Raw genomic sequence first — 22,084 nt, forward strand, 5'->3', positions numbered from 1 at the left:
GGGGTGGGAGGGACCAGCCTTGGTTGGCTGTTTCAGCATCCTCAGCCTGCAGAGAGTCAAGTGCTATTAACGTTCACGTCGTGCAGCTGAATTATCTCCTGCTTAACAGAGCTGCCTTGGGCTGCCAGGGGAGCCATTACCGGGTGGTCAGCTGTTGTTGGAGGTAATTGCTTTTAACCGTTAAACTACAAAGCACCTGTTCTCCAGCCTGGCGAGGATGCTGACGCTCTCAGAGCACCCTCTGGTGACAATCAGATGCGTGGCCTTAGCAGGGACACAGCACCCTGGGAGGATGATGAGAAGAGGAAGGCTGTGGTGTGTAATGTGCTCTGGGCTCAGCCCAGGAAAGGAATGCTTATAAATAGATATGGGATATGTCAACTGTGTTTTAATAAAGATAAAAAAGGATCCAAATCTGAAACAATCAGGCACAGAAATGTCCTGTGAAGTGGCATTAAGCAGCTCAGACACAAATAGGAGCCATGCAGTGGTCCCAGAGTACCAGCCAGGGGCTGTTTGTATCTGTTTGGAGCATGGCCTCAAAAGGCCACGAGGTGAGTCACTGGGACTGAGTCTGTCTTGGGGAGGTGATTACTAAGGAGAGAGCAATGCTGGTAGAAAGGAAACAACATGAAAATTGAGGTGTCCGTGCTCAGAACTGCTGCCTGCCATCAGCATGATGAAACTGGAGCAGGCTTTGGCTCAGCCACTGCATAATGCTGGGTTGGGCTCCCTGGGGTCAGAGAAGCACAGACATTCACCAGTACACAGATGCTGGACTCAAGTTCTGGATTCACTTTAAATTTGGTTTGCAAGCTGATCTCAGGTCTCTGTTATTCAATCTTTTTTTTACCATTTTCTTTGGGCAAGAAAAGCCATCTACTTGCAGTGTGAGCATCCCCTGCCCTTCCTCAGGCAGCCTGTAAGCACAGCTCAGCCCTCCCAAGCCACAAGCAACACACAATAGCTTGAACCGAGGTGGAAGTTTACCAGGAAATGTGCACAGATGGGAGATCACGGAATGGTTGTGTTGGGAGGGATCTTTAATATCCCCCAGTCCCAATCCCTGCCGTGGGCTGGTTTTCCCCCACCAGCTCAGGCTGCCCAGGGCTCCATCCAGTGTTGCCTTTGGCACCTTCAGGGATGGGGCACCTATGGCTTCTTCAAGGCACTCTGTTCCCGTGAGCATGGCTGCTGCAATCTGCAAATCCAATCTTGCAGGGCAGGATGAAGCAGCCAAATGTGCAATTAGGGATCCAAGTACCCAGCAATGCTGGCTTGAAGCAGTCTCTGCTGGCTTACCTTCTCTCATAGCTGAAGGTTACCTGGGAAACTTGGATCCATCACCACTGAACAGCACAGCGGATCATCAGCCACATCCAAACAGTTGGTAGCTGCATGCGACTTGGAAACCCAGAGATCAGCAATTCCTTTGATACAGCCAAAAAAATTTTTAAAGGCCCCAGAGGCCCTTCAATGTTCCTTTTGTGGTTCCCACATACAATTCTCTGTGCGCACATTGGCACAGCAGGTGAGAGATGCTGCTGGGGGCTCCAGCTGGCCCCTTTCCCACCCAGCGCTCACACAAGCGCCAAGGCTGGCATGAAAGAAGCCTTTCAAAGAAAACAGACCAACCCAGTCATTCCAGACAGAAGTCTACAATAAATTGCAAGTTGGCAGAGTTCTTGGCATTTAGGAGTGCTCTGTATTTACAAGGCTCTTCCTCTGTTAGCCCAAGCCCGCTATTTTTTTTATTATGTGTTTTGCTGCTCACTGCCTCCTGGGACCAGCTGAATGTGATTGCATCCTCACCTGCCTCCTCTGAAGACAGTGGCCACACCCAGGACATTGGTCGTGTTTTCTCATTGCCTTCTGTCAAACCACTGAAGGTCTGAGCTGCTCTTAGGAAGCTTCAAGATGACATTTTGTAAACCAAAAGGCAACAACAACAACAACAAAAAGTATCCTACCCTTGCAAATAATTACACAGCTTTATTTTTCAGTATCACAATCTCAGGAAATGAAACAGTCCAAATCCTTTCCAAGACATTACACAGCTTTTTTCCATCTCTCTGGCCACAGAACAATCAAATTAAATACAAACTGTTGTTTTGCTACATATCTATTAAATTGGAAGAACATAATTATTGGTAGAAACGGCAAAGCTCCGGGAGCCAAAAGTGGAATGAAGTGCTGTTCTGCCCCTGCTCTTGTGTGACCCACAGCAAGACACACTGAATGAGCCTGACACACTGGGGAAAAGGACCCCATTCAGTGTTCCCAGAAAAGCACGCAGAGGGACAGAAGGATGTGGTCAATAACAAAATACAACGGTTTATTGAACAAAATGGGGCAAGGCAATGTTCCCTTTACATTCAATGAACTCAAGAAGCAAAACATGCTACACACACATGGACATGATACTTTGGTTAAATGTCATTCAGAAGTTCTATGCCAAACCTGGTAAAATTAGAGTGAACAGTCGAAACTAAGAAAAAAATAGGCTTGCATAGACAGATTATTGTCAGTGCGCGATTTATACTTCAGGATTAGCTGTTGCAACACAGGGTACACTTGCAGCTCTGAGGAAGTTCAACTGCTCGACTACCTTATGGCCAACATTTAGATCCAGCAGGCTGAAAGCTTACCCTGAAGAGCTAAATTAGACAACCGCAGCTTTTCTGAGGCAGTTAGCTATATTGCAGTGCACGGATGCAGCTGGAGACACACTGTGGAGTCTACTGAGAGTGAACACTGATACAGTGAAACTTGTTTGCTGTGAAGTAGAAAACACTCATTTGTGTGCCACTGTCCTCTGTAGGACTCTCCTATGATGAGCATCAGCTGCACAGCTCCAGCCTTGCCCTGTGCCACCCTAAGAGGAGGTGGTGACTGACGTTTGCAGCCCATAGGCTGAGGGCAGTGCAGCTTCTCAACACAGGACCTGTGTAGTGCAGCCTGTCTGGGGCATCGCAGTCCAAGTGGCACTTGTATGTAGCACAGGCATTACTGCACAGAAACGTGCTGCAGGACACGATTTAAGAGTACAGTAAACTGGAATATCTGCAGGTTTATGCCTGCTCTCCATAAGAAGAGATGAGCTGCCTGTAGAATGCACAATGCGAGGGGCACAGCTGTGCCTCACACTGTGCCCACACCCTTTCCCCAAAGCAACTGCAAAACCACACATCGAGCTCCTTTAGAGCAGGGCAAGGCCAGAATGGTCCATCTGCTGGGGACGGATTATAGGGCAGATTAAACCTCAAAGTCACCCCCAAAAGGGGACTCCTGCTGCAGCAGCATCCCTGGGCATCTCTGCCACAATCAGGACAGCAGAGAGCTGGGGTCAGCCTTGCTACAGGCTGTGCTTCATTTCCTATCGCAGCCAAACACAGCCTTGCAGCATCAGTGCTCCTGCCTTTCCTCACAGCAGCCATCTACTTGGGTGGCAGGTGCCCAGGAGAATGTTCTTTGCAAGAACTGATGAGTTCTGGACTGGCTGCACTACATGACAGGAGTGCAAACTAAGCAGGGGAATCCTCACACTGTCTCCAAAGTGCTCCCCTTATATATAAATTAGCAATCCACAGTTAGCTTGCATACAGGTTAATACAAATTAAAATAAGAACCTTGGTAATAAAAAATATAATATACACATTGATCAATAAACTGAATGAATACCCTAGAATGTAACAGTGGCTGTAATTTGGCACAAAATAAAAAAACTCAAAGGTCTAGCACTACAAAAAAAATCCTTTTTTTTTTTCCTATGGATGTTATGAAACTTGATTTGAAAACAGACAGGTGGGAATGCAAAGATACAAAAATACTGTACATACAAGATCCCTTTTACAGAGCAAAGCAGACTGCAGCATTTGTAACTTCTATCTTTCCTCCCTGAGAGGAGGAAATTCAACGATGAGACAATCCATTTATCCCTTACAATTGATATTTTCCCATCCCCACTAAGTTCAAAAACATGAAATTCCTTAAAAAAAGATGAGATTAACCTGTTTGGTCTATTTCGATGATGATAACTGCTTCTCAGGAAGCTGTACAGTCCATGATTTAAGACAGTGTTTCATAGCAAGGTGACCCAGATCAGACTGCTGAAGACATTAAGTATCTCTGCAGGTAAGGCACGACCACACGGGTTCACCCAACCTCTCTTCTGCGGATCATTGTGCTTCAGACGGAGGCAAGGAGGTGGTGAGAGCTCTTGCTGGTGAGATGTGCCTGCTGTGGAGATCAGGAAGTGCCAGGATTCCACAGTGATGGACTCTCCATGTTTCCTTATTAATACAGATAGTAAGAAAGGGATGCAAGATCTGAATGATCAGGGGAGGGGTCCCAGCTCCAACACGCTACTGAATTCAGAGCAAAACACAGCCAGAGCTACAGAGACTCAGCAAGAGAAGACATACACATACAAAAAAAGAAGTTACATATTTTTCTGCCATGGAAGTAGATATTGCTCTAGTCATTTCTTTTTTAAGACAACAACTTCACTGCAGCCCTTCCCAGGGGCACATATGCAAGGTGATCATTTTGTATCTGGTCTGTGCCACTCCATCTTGCTGACTCTCAGCAGAACTGAGGTGCTGAGCTCCAGGAAGATTTGGCTTCTTGTTCACCTCTGATCTTAGCTCTTTTTGAGCTTTTGAGCTCTTCAATTGTGCCATGGATGTGGCTATTAAACATGCAGGGTGCAATCTTTGCATGAAGCTCTCTGTGTGAGCTCCACAAGGCATGTCAGATGAACAACTGCTCTCTTTATCCCCTATATGCTTTTTTCTGTTATCAATCTTAGCATTTCTCCCTGTAGGTGTCAGCTCTTTTCTAGCAAAACCTCAAGGTCCTCCTTTTCACAAGGGCCATGGAAAAATAAAGCGGAAGCAGAACAAGGGGCAGCAAATGAATAAAGGCAGGGAATAAGATTAAAAAGGAAAGCACTAAGGAAGGATAGAGAACAAAGCAGCCCCAGAGCACTCGACACTCCCTGGAAGAATCCAAAGAAGTAGCAACATTCCTGGGTCCTTCCTGTGAGCTCCCTCTTCTTGGTGCCATCACTGGACAGCATGGCTGGACTGAGGAGGCCACTAAGGAGATGCTGCAGCTTCACAGCCTAGGCACTGGGTCATTTTTTTTTGGACTTCACTCAGCTTCCAAACCAAATCAACCCCAATTATCTTTCATATCATTTCCATTCAATCCCACTGAAGTCAACAATCCGGATGCTCAAAAGCATCTCTCCTGATTTAACAGGTCCTTCCTGTGCCAGCAGGCTCAGGGCCTTTGTGACTTTCCTGATTAGAAGAAAGAAGTTACATCAGCCAAGCGCAGTGCAAGAAAGCCCATCACAGTTATCTCCAGAAGCCTCGGGAGGGCTGGATCCCTATTTAGCGGCTTCCCCCATGCCTTGCACAGAGGGTCACCATTTTCCCATGCAAAGCATGCACAAAGCACAACCGCTTTCTCATTTGGCAGGATTTTTCCCCATCAATTTTCATAAGCGCCCAGATGATACAAGCAGCAGGGATATTTGCAGGACTATTAGTACGTAAAACCCTACCAGGCATCCATTTCACACCAGTAAATATACTCTGATGGCAACGGAGGGGAAAAATCCCACAGAAAAGAAAAACAATGGCATTTTCAGCAGTAAAAATTTTGACTGTTACATGAAATACAAAAATAAACTTCTATAAAACAAAGTCACCACAAATGAGGTTGCCACATTGACCCAAGTTATCAAATAATAATAAAAAAACCTGTTTATGTTGCTGTTTTTTTTCCCCCGATCCCTTAAAAACAACATTAACACTTCTGAATGGACACAGATGGAACAAGAAGAGGGCACAAGGAAAGGGCAGTACAATCTAGCCACTGGCTGAGATATTTCCTGAGAAGAAAGAGCAAACAAGCAAGAGCTTGCAACTCACTTAAGGACTCATGCAGGTAAGCAAGCCCCATAGCCTGGAAGCGAGGGTATGGCTGCTGGTGCACAAAGAGTTATGTTGCAACATTTTTGGTTAGTGTATGCCTGGAGCTGAGGGGTTACCTGGAACTTCACAGGTACAGAAATGGTGCCCACACCCCAGTGGGGGTAAAAGATGGAAGTCTGAGTTGTTGTTCCAGGCAAGGCAAGAGCTGGTGCTGTGTTATTAAATGTGCCCTTGCAACTTATGCGAAAACAAGTTGCTTTGTATTCCTAGTGATTTGTTTCAGTAGCTATCCTAACCAAGGACAACAGGCAAAGTTAAAGGCTTTCAGCTGTCTACGGGCTTGAATTGTACGTTAGTGCAAGAACAGAGAGCCATCATCTTCCCTGACTTCCTATCAGCACTCCACGCCAGCATCTGCTCTCCACAAAGTTCCATAGAAGTGTTAGGCTCCCTTCCCAAGCAGCTACACAGGCCAGTGGTGAGGCTGAGCATAATCACAGCTCTGCCTCATCTTCTCAGCAAAGCCAGCAGCAGAACTGCAGCTGCCAGGAGAAGATGAAGAGTGTGGCAGGACAGGCTCGGCGTTGTGCTATAAGCAAGTTGGGCACTGAGGCACTGCAGCCAAGCTCTGCTGCTATGAACAAGACTGCCAAGTGAGTAACCTGTACTGGGCTAGGTAGACAAGCCAGTATTCAGCCACTCAGCTTTGCAGCTTAAAAATGCACTTGACAAAAAAAAAAAGTCAGCAAGACAAAAGAATTGTGATGACAGAAGGCAAGGGGACAAGGCTGCAAGAGCAGGATGATTTTCAAAGAGTTGAGGGACAACCATCAAAAGAAGAAACCAGTACATGAGCAAATCTGCACGGAGGACTTAAAACTCAGAGATGTCACTGTGCCCTGGAGAGCAATAGTTTGATCCTGACCGGAGCTTGCCTGGTGTGCTGAGCAGAGCAGAGTCAGAGGGAGGCAGTTAGCACACATTCTGCACACTGTTTGGCACTCCATGGTTACCTCAAAGTGGCTTCTAACTGTAATCTTTGGATTTAATTTTCAGTGCCTATATGGCCCCATGGTTGTAAGACATATTCATGTTCAGATATAAGTTACTATGCTGAAGTGATTCAGTAACTGAACTAGGAATTACAGTAATTCTTAACATGGTTTCTGAGGAATTCCTTGGTTTGCAGCACCTGGAAGCTCAAAGCAGGTGACCCCCTCGGGCATTTAAATTCATTTGCATGATTCTCCCCAACCCACAACTCACAGCTTCATCAACTCCCTGGCATGCCTTAAAAGCCATGCATACAAAGGCTTAATTTCAATCGAAATAGTCTTTTCCTCCTAACTGTCCTATCCTAAACCCTGAAGCTTGGTTAAATGCTCTAAACAAATTGCTTGGAACCCTAGAAATAAACACAGCAGTCAAGGAGTTTTATTCTGTAGGCAACTTCTTCCTTACCAGCCCCAGGTTCCCGCTTTGGATTGTGGACTTTATGAGGATGCAAGCTAACTTGCAAGCAGACTCCTTTCTGCAAGCTAACACACCTAATTGGCTCCATTGCTATCCAGCAGAAGAAGAAATGCACATTCCCTCTTTGAACTCTTTGCTCAGCCATCCTAACATGGGAAGGACATGCAATTGAGACATTCTACTACACTGCCACGACCCAGCTCATATCTTGGATTTTTCTCCCTCTTGTACATGCATTTCTATTTGTGAAAGCTCCAGCCAAAGCTTAAAAATAAAAGGAAAGCCTGAAAGGAATATAAGAGGGAGCTGTTATTATCTTATTGATTCACACAGCTCACTGGTGGCTAGATTGTACGGCACTGCTTGACTGATCACATATGAATAGAAAATTGAAATGAACAAACATTCCTTACTAATATGGTGACACTTAGAAAGGAGATCCTGAGAGTGGAAGGTGGATCCCCCATAGGGTAAGGATTTGAGAAAGTTGCCTGGCAATTCCAGTAATGTTTGCTACAGAAGAGTCAGTACCAAAGCAAAGGCTAGCATAGTTTACTGCTTCCTACGGGAACCTGGAAAGCAGAACAGAAACAAAAAACAATCTGTAAGGATAGATCCCGGTGAAGAAGATACAATGACCTGCAGTCATATTACTCGTACTGCCCTGCTGGCTGTCTGAATTGGTAAAGTCAAACATCAAAATGAATTGTACATTACTTTTCTGAAACAAAAGGAAGCATAGATCCACAAGACAGGCACTTATTGCTTCCTGTGAACAGCACTGTAGCCACATTTCAGTCTTACTAAAAAAAAAACAGAATGAACATGGAGCCTACAGACTATATGAACTGCCATCAAATTCCAGCTCTCGTGCTCTATAACCATTAAGAAAGCTTTCCAAACTTTAAATTTTGGAATGTAAACTGTCCATATTTAAGCTGCAATCAGTGGAATTGGAAGCAATCTGAACCACTGAGTCAAACTCTGGCTGCACCTTTCTTCCCTCGGGGACTCCAGAGGTAACTCAGACAACTGGCATTCAGATTTCAAGAGCTGGAGGGAAGGTGATCCTAAATACACTGCACTGCTGCCAAACTGTTTCAGGAAATGAGCCAACAAAACAGTTGAGATGCAACAGGAACAAAACAAGCCTGTTCTCAGGACAAGCTTCTGTATCATCCCACTCACATACCAGACAGGAGAGACTTTGAGGCTTTTTGTCATGTATTGAATTGTTTTATATTACTGAGTCACCTAAAATCCATCACATCATTGTCCTGATGTTATTTCTCCTTCATTTGCTGCCTGAGTTTACAGTCATTTATCATTGAGAGATCATAGAGGACAAGCAAAGAGCACTTTGACAAACTTGAGGCAAACCAATTCAGCTATTTACTCTCTCAGCCAGCAAAGTGCTAAGCAAGTAAAGCTCAAACACTGAACAGCATCACCTATCTGTTGGGACAATAACATCCATTCTTCCTCTTTCAATTGCCCTGTCCTTCAGGCTAGTTATCTGAAGAAAGTAGCCCACAATTACCCACATGCTGAAACAGCTGCAGACTTGATCCTACCTTTAGGAGAGTGCTCAGGTTTGGAAAATTGGCGTAAGGGGCTGGGCTGGCTTGTGTAATACCGAGCGTGCTCAAAGTCATCGAGGAGAGGCTGTGATCTGCCAAGCACGAGAAACGAAAGCAAAAGAAGTACTTAAAAAAAAAAAACAACAGTACCATAAAATTAAAAGGCACAGGATCATGGCAAAAAAAACATCTCATCTGTCTGATCTGTCCCTGCCAGTTTGATGCAAACCATGCCTGATCCGAGCTTTCCACCTGCAGACCGGTTCTTCCATTATGAAATTTGATGCAGATCTCAAATGGAAACATTTCAAGTGTTTAACATGTGTCCTGTTCTCATCCCAGAGCATTCTAGTGGGATATCAGTCTCCACTTGCACATCTTTGTTGGTCTTTTTTTGTAAATTAAACAAAAAGTTGTAAGGTGCTATCAGGATTGGAAATCAAAACCATCAGGGTCATTTCCAGCATCCAGCCCCACATCAGAAACACCAGACCAAGGTACGAAGAGATTCAGAAGATGCACAGCATTACAGAACTTTCCCACCAGCTCAGGGATGAGGCTGTCTGAAGCACAACACGCTCACTGCAATGGGATGTCCCCACACAGCAAGAGGAGCAGTGTACAGGACTCAGCTGGGGAGCAAGGACACAAGGGAGCAGCTGTGTAAATGCAGTGTGATTATTCCTTCCTGCCCAGAGATGTCATTTGATTTCACATTCCCAGCAGCTCTTTAACCTTCTTGATGCTTTTTTGCCATTTAACAAATGTCACTGCACAGGCTCATCAATCTCTGCCAGTTTCAAGCAGGAAGACCAATATGGCCAGATGCCATGAGCACAGAGAGTGACAGACGTCACCAAGCACTTCATGAGCTCTGTGTCAGACATCCCCTTCCAGTGCTAAGAGCTCTGTTCTCTGCCAAGCCCCTCATGAGTCAGGCTGCTCACCCCACAACTGCTCCCCATGACTCAGCTCCTGAGCACCTTCCTGAATGTGTTTCTCCAGATCTACCAGCTGTACATTCAGCTCACCTTGAAGACTTATCACCTTTGTGTCGCTGAGTTTCAGGTCCTTCTTTTGACCTCGAGCGCGGGGACTCACTTGCATCATGCTGATGGGAAGAAGGGAAAGCAGTTCACATCTGCATGCCTTGCAAGACACTAGGCAGTTGCATCAAGACTGCCTCAGCTCCTTTTCTGCTCTGGTTATGCATGCTTATCACAATCACACATGTGCAAACAGGATCAGGACTAGTTTTCAGTAACTGAAACTCAGCCTTGCTGAGCCAAACATAAGCTTTGCTCTAAATTCAGGACAGCACTGGGGGTCCCATCTGAAAACTGGGGTCAAGTGCACATGGTCTGTGTGTAAGCACTGCATGCAGCAGGGCTCATCACAAGGCACTGCTGCACACAGCTGTGCTGCTGCAACTGCTCAAACATGGTAAGAAGTCCAAAAACATGAACTACCTTCTGCTGGCCCCAAGATTAACACAACACCCCCTTTACACATTACTACAGCAGACTGTGAAATCTGTTTCTTATCTCCTTCCACAACAGCTAGCCAAAGTTCTGCAGCATAACTCACAAAAAACCTAACGTAGGCTTGATATACTCAATAGTTCAGTTACAGTGCCAATTTCACTTTGAAGTAGTGACAACTGGAGCACCTGTGATGACCAAAGAGAACCAGCTACTGCTGTTTATTGCTCCAGCCAGGACTTCAACATAGGGAATGCTCTGTCTGCAAAGAAGCTGAATAACAGGCAACAAGAGCCTTTTCACGCAAGGGTCTGTCTGGTTCCTCCCGGCCTCATGTTATACTCTCACCACCCTCTGGAACAACATGACAACATTTCATTTGTGAGGCCGCCTGAAGCTTGACGTACCTTCCAGTCTTGATCATTTCTCTTTCTTTCAAAGGAAGACTTTTCTTTCTCCCTCCCTTTCTTGAAAGCCTTTTTTTCCTCTGCCATCAAGAGACGAGCAATCTCCTGAAAGGGAAAACAGAGTGTCAGAAGGTTTTACTGCTCTTGAGGGTTTGAGCTGCTTATATCCTTTTCTTTGCTATGTCAAATGGGTGCAAAGCCAAGATTACTGAAGTCTGCAATCAGGGATCAAATGCCAAAGAAGTGAAATGGACTACATGCATCATGCCCAGAGGGTCCCCTGATTCACCTGGCTTGGTTAGCAGGACCTTTCTGCCCTTTGTTTCTTTTCCTTCAATGCTGAGTTTATCTTGCAGCATCTCTAATAACCTCCTAACAGGGTTCAGTTACAAGAGATGCTCTTCTGCAGCCACATAGCTCCTTCCTCTGTCACAGCTGCAACAGGCAGCACAACTCCCTGCTTGGCTAACCTAAACACACACGTGAAAACCAGCCAGAAACAAACCTCACTAGAGGCCTGAACTTTCTCTACACGAAGGAAGATGGACAATTAGAGGGTCAGAGAGGACAGGTAGAGTTCAGCAGTTTCCATAAGTAAAGGAATACTACAAACATTTAGCTTCTTACCTCATCTTGGGCCACTTGAGCTGCCATCTGATCTGCTTGGTTGGCCTTAAAAAAAAAAAAAAAAAAGATAAAAAGAAACAAAACAGTAATATCTCTGAATTATTCAGATACATCAACCTATTGGACAAGGCAAGTTTCTTAGGAATACACTACCATCCTCTTTGAACATACTAAATCCATTCAACTCAATAACAAAGTGGCATTTCAGCAAAGATTAGTCCCCACCTATCTGCCAGGACACTCCATAATCCATGAATGTCCACTCTACCACTCTCTTCCTAAGATACTGGGCTGTTTCACGTTTCAGCTCAGCACACTGTTTACAGGCCATCTTCGCTTGCCTGAAAGCATTCATTTAATATCACTCTGCTTCTACCGTTTAGTTTTCAAGACTGAAATTCAGGATAAAAGACTCTACTGGCTGGACAGAAGTTTTCACTCCACAAGCAGCCATGGGAGGCAGAGATGACCATCAGAACACAGCAACAAGACCTGAGATCTAAGTCACAGTCAAATGCAAAAGGTTTGCAGATTCAAGTTATCACTGCTGGGTAGCTTAATTTCTTTAATGTGACCAACACATTCTCTCTACTCACCAGGAGCTCTTCCTCTTGCAGTTTCCGAGCAATCTCTGCATCAGACAATTCCTGTTCCCTTCGGGGTTTGTCGTAAATGGTTTGCTTTGTCCCCCTCAACTTAGTTCCTACGGAATTGAGAGAGAACAATCAACTCATCTATTCCCCGAATGCTTCAGAGAAAGGAAATCCCCACCATCTCTTCAGCCACCTGCAAAGCTTCCACTCAGGGGGCCCACAAACCACTACAGCATATCTGCCAAGCAAACATTTTGAGAACACTTCAGCTAAGGTGCAGCATGCACCTTACAGTGAGGTTTTTCTATATGTACAGTTACACTCCATTTTATATGACAAATGTAACTGTATGACAGAAAAGCCATGACTCTTGCTGCAGCTTTTGCTGGCATGGTGATGATACCAAAGGAATCAGATCTTTTACTCTGTCAATTCAAGCTGGCAAAACTCAACAGCAGAGAGCAGCCTAATGTGTTTGCTACAAGCACAGCAGAATTCAGAAATACTCCAGAGCAACATGGGCTGCAAAAGGTGTCTGGAACAGACTCACACAAGGTTTCTGACAGTTTTGTTCTTTGGTCTGACCCATGAATTTTGCAATACGCAGTTAGAAAACACGTAAACGTTTGTGGACTTCATACAAAGTTCAGTTCTTGCACTGCTGCAAGGTACACAGGTTTTTGTTTTGTTCTTAATACTTTTTTTTAAAGATAAGGTTTTCGTTTTGGTTTTAATTTTCATTTCAAAGTTAAACCACCCGCAAGTGCTTTAATGTATTGCATTCTGAATCCTTCCATAGTCTATTTGCAATAGTCACTATCAACGGAGTCCTACTACATCCCTGCTACAAAATCCATGATCTCATTCACATACAATGAATGCCTTCCCCTTCCAACTGCAGTTGGAACTGTAATGCTCAGCAATCTCAGACATTTAAATGAGCTTCTGCTTTATATCTGAAATATACCACTACACAGATGTCTGCGTTTCTTCCACTCCAAACTCAGAAAATAATCTTCATTTCCATCCTCCTAGCCACGCTGTTTACACATTGATTACAAATAAACGTTACATCCTGGTGGGCCACATATCAATTTTCTGATCAGGTCAGAGCAAAGAAAAAAAAAAAAAAAAGACATTTTTAGAGGTCAGTAGGTTACTTTTTGTGCACTTATCAAACTACTACAGAAGGAACAGAAACCTCAGGCTTCGATCCAGAACCAAAACATGCAATAGGTATTAAAAGGTGATACATGGGGTATTTTTGCTTTTTTGTTTCCCTTAAGTTAAATGACCATTGACTTTAAGCACACAGCACTCCTCTTGCAAATTTGAGCATAAAAAGAAACCTTTCAGCAGTTCTGGTGGTTCCAGTTAAGCATACAGCATGGCCTTTCAGGAACAGTTTGATCAATCCAAGCTGGAAAGAGCTGCAGTCACAAGCCAGCAAAGGAACTCCAGCAAAAAGCACCAGCTTGGTCAAAGTTAAAATATAGAGACTGCTTTCAAGGCCATGGTAAATACAGCCTTTATTTCCAAACTGGAATAAATAGCCCATACACCATTGCCCCTATGAAGAACAAAACTGAATTTCCAGGAATTGTTCACCAAACAGCCAGAGTCTGGGCTTGCCTTACACACAGACTGGTGCCAGTCTTCATACGCTCAGAAAGCAATAAGTGTTAATTCCACATCACTTCTGCCCATGTTCAGGGAGCACAAAGATCAGCCTGACTCCCACAGGACAAGGATAAGAGCTTCCAGCTATTCGGACTTGGTGTCAGTGTGATCAGATACTGAGACACTCAGGCCCATGTTGTATGATAGCTCAGTTAACATCTTCCACTGCCCTAAAGAAAAGTTTTGTATGATGAACAAAGAATAATGCTCCTGGCACCTCTGGAAACAGACATGCATCATCTCACCCACCTCATTCAGGTGAGAACCAGTTGCAGGGCCTGAAGCATGAGTTTCCCACCCTGTGGCAGGCATAGATTCAAGCCTCTGAACTCCTACTTTCACTACAAAACCAGTCCTTACTCCCATAAGGTTAAAAAGCAGGTTAAAAAGCAATAAGACGTATCTTGATTTTTGAAGGTCACCACTCTCCTAGAACTATTTAACAAAAGCTACAGACCACAGAAAAATCTACTCGTACAGAATTTGATGAGAACCTCATCTTTACTTTTCCAACAAGCTTCTCAATGGGAATTGGAGGGAAGCTGCTGGCTTGTTAGGCTTAAGCAAAATGTCCTCATTTATGGCCTCGTATCCCACATTAAATCCCATTCCTGTGGTAAAGAACCACAGCACAAAGTGTCTCAACGCAAATTCAAAAGGGAATTCTAACACAAGATAAAGAGTACCATTTCCAACAGTACCTTCTTACCTATCCTCTTTGATGCCATGGGGACACGTCAGGAGATAAACAGTGAGAGTCTTAGTGGCTAAGATGAATCTCATTAAATAGAGGAGAAACCAAGGCAGGATTCACCAGGTACACACTGCAGACTGATACTGGAGATTAAGTGTCTTCAGAAGAAACCCCCAGTTTCAGATAAGAGGGTGGGGCAATCAAAGGTCCATCCTCACGCACACGTATACCTTCCCCATCACTTGGTTACCTGAGTCTTTTCCGCAGTCTCCAACCTCTTCCTGGCTCACAGTGTGTGGGGATGGAGAAGGTCTCCTGTGTCCTGCCCTTTTGCAGTCTCTCTCCTCACCCCTGCTGTGATCTTTCTGGGATTTGGACTCCCGGAGCCTGCCCTCACGCTCCATCCCATGAGAAGAGTGGCCTCGATAGCGGGATTTGCGGCTCTCATGGTGCACCAGCTGGCTGCCGCCCCGACGCCAGGTCTCCTGCTCAGCCTCCAGCTCCACATCAAGAACAGGAAGGTGCTTTGCTCCATCTCGCCTTGTCGGCTTTCTACTGCACTGTGGCTGCTCTGCGAGTCCACGCTCTGATTCCAGGTCGAGACTGCGAGGTCTCCAAGACTTTTCCCTGCTAGGTGCGCTCCTGTCCCGCAGTTCCCAGTTGCCACTGTGCTCACCAGCACCATGATCAGCCTCCCTTTCCAGGACAAGGCTGGGAGGTCTCCCAGACCCACCATGGCTGGCAGATTTGCACCCCTGCCTTTGGCTATTGTTGGCCTCACTTGGCTGAGGAGACCTACGGCGATCCTCCAGTGGGGCATGCCTGTGTTGGGAGGCACTGCTGGATAAAGGCGAGCGTGCTTTTCGGTGCTCTCTCCGTTGGTGCGTGCGCCTATTGTCACCACGCGCCCTGCGAGGCTCAGAAACCTGCTCCCTGGGATCAGCCCGGAGGTGCTCTGAGCAGCAGGGTAGGGACAAACAAGGAGCTGGTTAGTGACATGGGGCTAATGGGAGCTCAGTGAGGCCAGAATCACAGTCCGATGCAAGGAAAAGCTGGAAATGGAGGTAAAGCACAGAGCAGCCAGGAAGAAATGAATGGGGACATAATGCTGCACAAGATGCTACAGCAAAGAGTGGACTGGGGGCTGTGCTTACATCAGAGCAACGCAGGAGGCAATGGGGTTAGAGCAGAAAGCACAGTTGCAGCCCAAAAGCATGCCTGAACATATCCTAAGGTGAAGACAAACCAATAAGGAGATTAAGGATTTTTACTGATTCCATTAGGGCTGAAAAACAGAGCAGAGCAACCCTTCTCCTGGTGATCCATCTCTGCTGTGGGACATTGGAACTCTCAGGAGGCAAGGCTGAGGAAGCAGCAGTGGAGCTTAAGGCCAGGAGACCCCAAGGAGAGACTCAGTTTGGATCCTGATTTATGAGCATTCATACCTCATTCTGGCTTTAACTACAGCTGTTCACCAGAAATAAAAGCCTCACCTTAATGGGCAAAGACCCACAGCAAGTGGGAAGAAGAAAAAGAGCTGGGATGGAATTGATTTTTCTTTATATTTGAAGAGAAAGATGACAGATAGCTGCTGCATCCACATATTTTCCACCACAAACTGTCACCTGAAGCTCCTGAAGTCACAGAAGTTTCAGGCTATTCACTGCATAAACAGAAGTTTGGCTTGACTGCAGAGAGGGTTACAGCAGCTTAAGGGCAGGATAAGTTTTTGCAGCAACCAAGCTCCTGACCTCAGCAGCAGAGCTGGAAAAAGCCGCCTACTCAGCAGCTCAGTGTGGCTGTTTCCTCTGTGCTTTCCAGAAAGCAGGTGGAAATTTTTCTTTGCTTTTAGTTTCAGTAATAAAAGTCACAAATGTACGGATGCAGAAGTCTGAGTGTATATAATCTGTTCATCTATTTCATTTCTAATCAACCTATTTGCTGAGAAAGAAATCATTGCACTGAGTGAACCATTATCTCCCTAGCAGCTTTTCAAAGCAAATGTGTACTGCTGTAGAAGAAAATTCCTTCAAGCAGAGGCTGATTTGAAACAGAAGCACACAAAGAAAAGTGTAAGATTTTCCTGCTGCATTGGTAGGAGTTTTTATAGCATCTGAAAACATATAATAGATTTCCCAGCACCTTCTGTCTTAACAAATAGCTCTGCCTTCCCTGCAATCATCCAGATTTCAGAACTAAGAAAACAAACCAAAAAACTTAATGTTCCCTTCAAGTCATACTATCCAGAAAAATACCTTCTTCTGAGCCAGCAAAAATAGAGCCTACTGAAAACCTATCTTGAAAACAAATGGGTTCTGTTTGTGTGACTTTCAGAATAACCACAGCAGCTCCTGTTAGCTGGTGGGTTTTTGTGTACAGTTTTAGACTGCTAGCATGGCTTACAGAAGAGAGACATCCAGTGCAACAATTTAAGTGACTTACTGAACAACACGCACCAGAATCTGAAGGCAAGAGTCAGAAGTGGTCTTTCGTTGATTTTTAAATGATATTAACAGTGGTCTAAGAATCAATTCATTTTGCCATTTATGGAAAGCTTGATGATTTGGCAGAATAGAAAAGGAGATCATGCAAGAGTAAAGTATGGCTACGTTAGGAAAAGTTTGGTGCAGGTAACACAATCATGCCATTCAGCCCAGGCAGGAAATTTGCTTTTTGGTTATCTCAGGACTATTAACTCCTCAGCAGGCACTGGTTTCCACAGCACCTTCTGCGGGAGCCAAGTAAACACTCTTTAGGTCCTGGTGTTACTCTCTCAAGCAGCATGTGACTAAGCTAATAGTGAAATATTTTTCATGGCACGGACACTTCTGGTAGGAACTCTGCTTTCTTTCATGTTTATTTTTCCACTTCTTAAAGGCTAGGTTTGCTCTGGAGCAATAACCCTAATCCGCACTCCTCCTGGATGGGGATAAGTTTTTATTTGGTCAAGGCAGACTAAAATCCAAATAAAGCAAGGGCTTTTCTTTTGTGTTTAAGTTCACAAGTAATGAGGACAAAGCAAACAAAGAATGATGAAACCTAATCAAATGGTGCCCAGGTATTTAAAGACCTTTAATTAATATGCTAGACAATCCAGACATCAAAATCCATTTCAGTCCCTTCTAGTCTTAAGGAACAATGATCCAGCGCAGCATTACTACCAACAGGCAATAAATCCTTCTAGCACACTTCCAAAACTACAGATTACAGCAGGGAGAAAAATTAGACTCCCAAAACACACTGCTCTCCAAATCTGTAACAATCAAAGTTCAGAGTCACAGGCTTCTTTCTGTCAGCTGCACTGTTACAAAAATCCATCCTGTTGTACCATCTCTGCCTGGCAACACTACTGCTTCTACTGTAATTTTTCCAGGGACTTGACCCATTTAATTCTGAAACACTGAACTGTGGGTTGGCCATAGAACTCTCAGACCGAAGTCTTTCCAGCTTTGCACACATAACAGAACTGGTGGCCATTAAGTTTTCACCTAGTTACTGTTCTGCACTTTGTGCTGTGCATTTCCTTGGCCCTCCCTGAGCTTCTAGTCAAATGAAACTACAATGCTTTGCCTGAGTTCAGATGAAAATATTTAAAACTGCCAGCAGTATGGATGTTAAGGAGAGAAATAAGAGGTTTGATTTTCACCTTCATAATCTGCTGATCAAAAGCAACCCATCTCTTCCCCACCACATTTTCTATGATAGAACACAAGAGCCACCACCAGTGCATAGCAAAGCAAACACTACATTGCTCCATAATTAAACACACACAGATTCTCCCCTCTCAATTTAAAGAAAGTTCATATTTGATTGCAAAAGACGTCCAGAAGAAAGCAACAGAGCGCTGAGTTGTATCTTCTTCACAAAATGCAGTCCCAGGTGACAATAATAGCAAAGACACTGGGCAGATGATCTTGTTATTCAGTAAGTCATTCAAAGCAGTTGTGCTAATTTTAAGACTTGGATACATACCTGAATGGATTATTTTTTTGTTTGAAAAGATGTTCCATGAACCAGCAATTACTTCTGTATGCAAGTAGCAGTGCCAGCACCACAGATGAGCACATACATTCAAATAGAAACAGTTTTAAGTGTGGAATTACATCAGCATTTCTCTTCTGCACAGCTGTAGGTAGCACCATATAGAAATAGCTGACTTATCCGTATTCTCAGCTATTGTTTTTTCCTCCACAAATAATTTCTGACTTTAGAATAAAGTCAGATCCTGACCCTGAAAATTCATGCAATGCTATAGTAAGGACTGAATGCAAGTAAGGGAAATCACCCTAACAAACTACCCAGATCACCAGTTTCATCTATAGTACCATGATCTTGATCCCTTTTACAAGTAGAAACTTACCTCCATTTTCTGAATAATAGCTATCCTCATAGATTTTGTGTCCCTGGGATTCTGGGTAGTGCTTCTTGCGCTTTTTTTCTTCCTGCAATTCTTTCTGTTGTAGGAGACGGGCAATGTCCTGCAGAGATGGAAGAAAATCATTACCTTCCCCACAAAACAGCTCCAGATGCTTTTTATTAGACCACAGTTATAAAAATCCTCATAGTTTTATTTTTTAAGACAACACTGTCAGGGTTACTCTTGCATTCAAATCACGTACTGGACAGAGCTTCCAGCTTAGTGGCTGATAAGAGGCAATATCAGCAACTAGCACACGACCCAACACTGAGCCTACCCAACAACTTGCAGGTTCCTAGTCCATCCATATGCAAGTCTACTAAGTAGTAACTGCCAAAAAGTGGCAGGAGGGATTTCACGTGCAACCTTAGGCTTTCAACAACACTTTTGAGGCGCACACAACTCCACCAGCCAAGAAAAAACACACAAGCACAGACTGTCCCAGGCTGACGGCACTTCTGACTGAAAGCAGTTCCCAGACCAAGACTGGAACTTACTTCAAACAAGATTTAATTTATAGAGCTCATAGCATGCCAAACAGGGAGATGCATCAATTTGACAGAGGTTGAAGGAAAAGAAAAATCAAATGGGATGTTAGGAGAGAGGAGCTACACACAGCACAGGAGTGCAGTGGAGACCATAGGCCATTTATCCTGTGCAGTGGAGACCATAGGCCATTTATCTTGTTGCTGATTTGGTAGATAGGCAATCAAAGAACAGCACTCCATTTTCTTAATCGGTTTTCCTTCAAGATGACTAATGGTTCAACAAGGCCTAGCAACAGTAAACAGCTCTTTGGGGCTTCCTTACTTGGGGCCTGATCTGAAGCTAGAAAGAAAATCTGGAAGATACCAGCTGGACAGCCTTACCCTTGGATGATATTCGTCTAAGCCTCCCTAGCCCTCAGAGCCTTTATAGACCTGTGCACACAGAACATCTGCAGAACAGTACATGGCAGGTAGGAAAAACAGCAGTGAAATGCAAAGTCGGAGCTGAAACTCTCCAAAAGCAAAGCAGGCACTGGAGGGCAATGGATGAACGTTCAAATACCAATTATTGTTTCAGTATTCAGATCATATTTGTATGGCAACCAGCTTTGCTAAGGACCTGGGGATACCAAGCTCTTTATTAAAAAAAAGTATTTCCCTGTGGCAAGGTTAAATTCTAACAAGAGGAGCAAGTCTATAAATACATGGGCTTAAACATATTATCCCAAGGACTGAGACAGTTCAGGATTTGCAAATCTGCATAAGCCATTCCTTACAAACTGAGTTTGCAGGCAGGTAGACTGAGCACTTCATTTCAAAACCCTGCACATCTGGCTGGATATGCCTGAACACACATGTCCAATACCAGTATAATTCGGCATTTCTTGCAAGATATGTGAACAGATGCAATGCTGAGGGCCACAGGAGTAGTTCTGAGACAATCCCCACTCTGCCACCTGACAAACTCCTTGGGCACTGCACAGCCCCACATCAGCACAGGAACCCACCCAAAAGAAGTAACACTGGGGACCACGGAAGGACAGCAGGACTGATTCGAGCCCTCCAGAAGTCCTATTGCAAAGTCAGGCAGTACTGCTTCACCTTCAGTACTTATCTGCAGCCTAACCCAGCACATATCTGCTTCTTCAGCCACACTCCAGAACTACCTATGAACCAACAGGAAGAAAAGGAGTATTTGTGGCTTTTCCTCATAACATTGAGTTATAATCATCTGAAGATTGCTCCCAGCATCCAAAGATAATCAGCAGGCTGGCTTGAGAGGTTGCAAGGACTTGCTGTCAGACTGCTGACATCCCAGAAGCCTTCTGCTTAAACCTGTGTGGCTGCAATACTGCTGTCAGCAGAAGCTTCCCTTCTCCTTCACTTTCCTCAGGAAAATAAGAGAGATGGTCACATTTATGGCATAAATCCTTTAGCCAGTGCTCCTCTCTCTTCCACTGCATGATCCTCTTGGAAGCTTTTCCATGTCTTTCTGGCCAGCCTTTCTGTACCTGTTTGACTTAATGGTACTAGAAGCAAATGAAGTCTTGAACAAGCAAACTGATGTATCAGTTAACTAAAGACAAATTAGTTCTAGTTCTTCCAAGAAATAGCCTTGTGTTTAAATGCTTCCCATAGAGAAAATGCCACTAGCTGCCTCTTCAGCACTGTAAAACTACCTGGATTTCTCAGGGACCTACCTGCAGTCAATTTTAGGGACATACTCCACTCCAAGCATACACGCACATTCCTCCAATCCAGGACACCTCAGGAAGGCCTACTATTATTTGCCCTCTTTGTTAGCATGGCACTGGCATCAACAGCCCTCGCAGGCTACAAATGTATCTTACACCTGTAACAGGGCTCCCTGAAATCTCTGTGCATGCTGATAATCCATGAATATCAGTACTGACAGCAGGCAACGCAGCTTCTGCAGCTAATAACTGAGAAACGCCTGCACTAAAATGGTTGATACAAGTAGCTCTGCCATCTTTCAAAGTTACCTCATCTTTTTCCTCTTGCCGGCGTCGCTGCTCTGCTTCAAAAACCAGCTTCACTTGGATTTCCTGAGCAATCTCTGAGTCCTGCCGTTCCCTAGAAGAGAAGGAAACAAGGATCGTAAGTACCCAAAATCATAGACATCAGTTAGTCTGGAAAGTGGGATAAAAAGAGCTAAAAGCAGCTATTCAATTCATACAGAAGAGTTATTATTCTTCAGTAGTAATGCAGAGCCCATGAATTCTCACCAGAGACCAGGGCTCCCTGTACTTAATGCTGCTCAAATTTAGAAAAATCAATCCCAAACCATTCATGATCAAAGTACAAAGGATGAGAAAACAGACTCATAGGCAGTTTGCTAAGAAAGGAGATAGGAACAATAAGAGCAGGCCAAGGAAGTACATAGGAGTCTCCGCAAGCAGCAGTCTAATACTGCTGAGGAGCACTTGTATGGTGCCAAAGGAAGGGTTTAGGGGTAAGGTTAATACAAGCATTTCTGAATTTCTGAATGAGAAATGCTGCTGAGGTGGGATGAGATACAAAAGCAGAAGCAGAGTCAGTAGGAAAAACAGCAATGTGCATCAGAATGAGGGGTGGGAAGCAATCATCAAAGCACCACTGCACACGTGGGAGCAGCACAGGGCTATATTAACTGGAGAACAGAAAAAACAGTAATTGTGACATGAAATGTCATCCTTCCC

General features: G+C 44.5%; 1 protein-coding gene across 3 annotated transcripts in view; it reads right to left on the reverse strand.

The window, feature by feature from the left end:
- Positions 1-1,962: 1,962 nt before the first annotated feature.
- Positions 1,963-22,084, reverse strand: part of CCDC50 (coiled-coil domain containing 50) — a 39,706-nt gene continuing 19,584 nt past the window's right edge. The window contains exons 4-13 of one of the 3 annotated variants that reach the window (XM_085232570.1): positions 21,389-21,479; positions 18,841-18,958; positions 18,453-18,506; positions 14,731-15,435; positions 12,110-12,216; positions 11,514-11,558; positions 10,887-10,991; positions 10,030-10,109; positions 8,993-9,090; positions 1,963-7,990 (exon numbers count right to left, since the gene is read on the reverse strand). In XM_085232570.1, coding sequence (XP_085088696.1) covers positions 7,971-7,990; positions 8,993-9,090; positions 10,030-10,109; positions 10,887-10,991; positions 11,514-11,558; positions 12,110-12,216; positions 14,731-15,435; positions 18,453-18,506; positions 18,841-18,958; positions 21,389-21,479 — 1,423 coding nt within the window. In that variant the 3' untranslated portion in view covers positions 1,963-7,970. The remainder of the gene's footprint in view (positions 7,991-8,992; positions 9,091-10,029; positions 10,110-10,886; positions 10,992-11,513; positions 11,559-12,109; positions 12,217-14,730; positions 15,436-18,452; positions 18,507-18,840; positions 18,959-21,388; positions 21,480-22,084) is intronic. The other 2 variants (XM_085232571.1, XM_085232572.1) reach the window with 2 other exon arrangements.

The sequence above is a fragment of the Meleagris gallopavo genome, chromosome 11, assembly GCF_905368555.1.
Source record: "Meleagris gallopavo chromosome 11, MGAL_WU_HG_1.1, whole genome shotgun sequence".
NCBI lineage: Eukaryota > Metazoa > Chordata > Aves > Galliformes > Phasianidae > Meleagris > Meleagris gallopavo.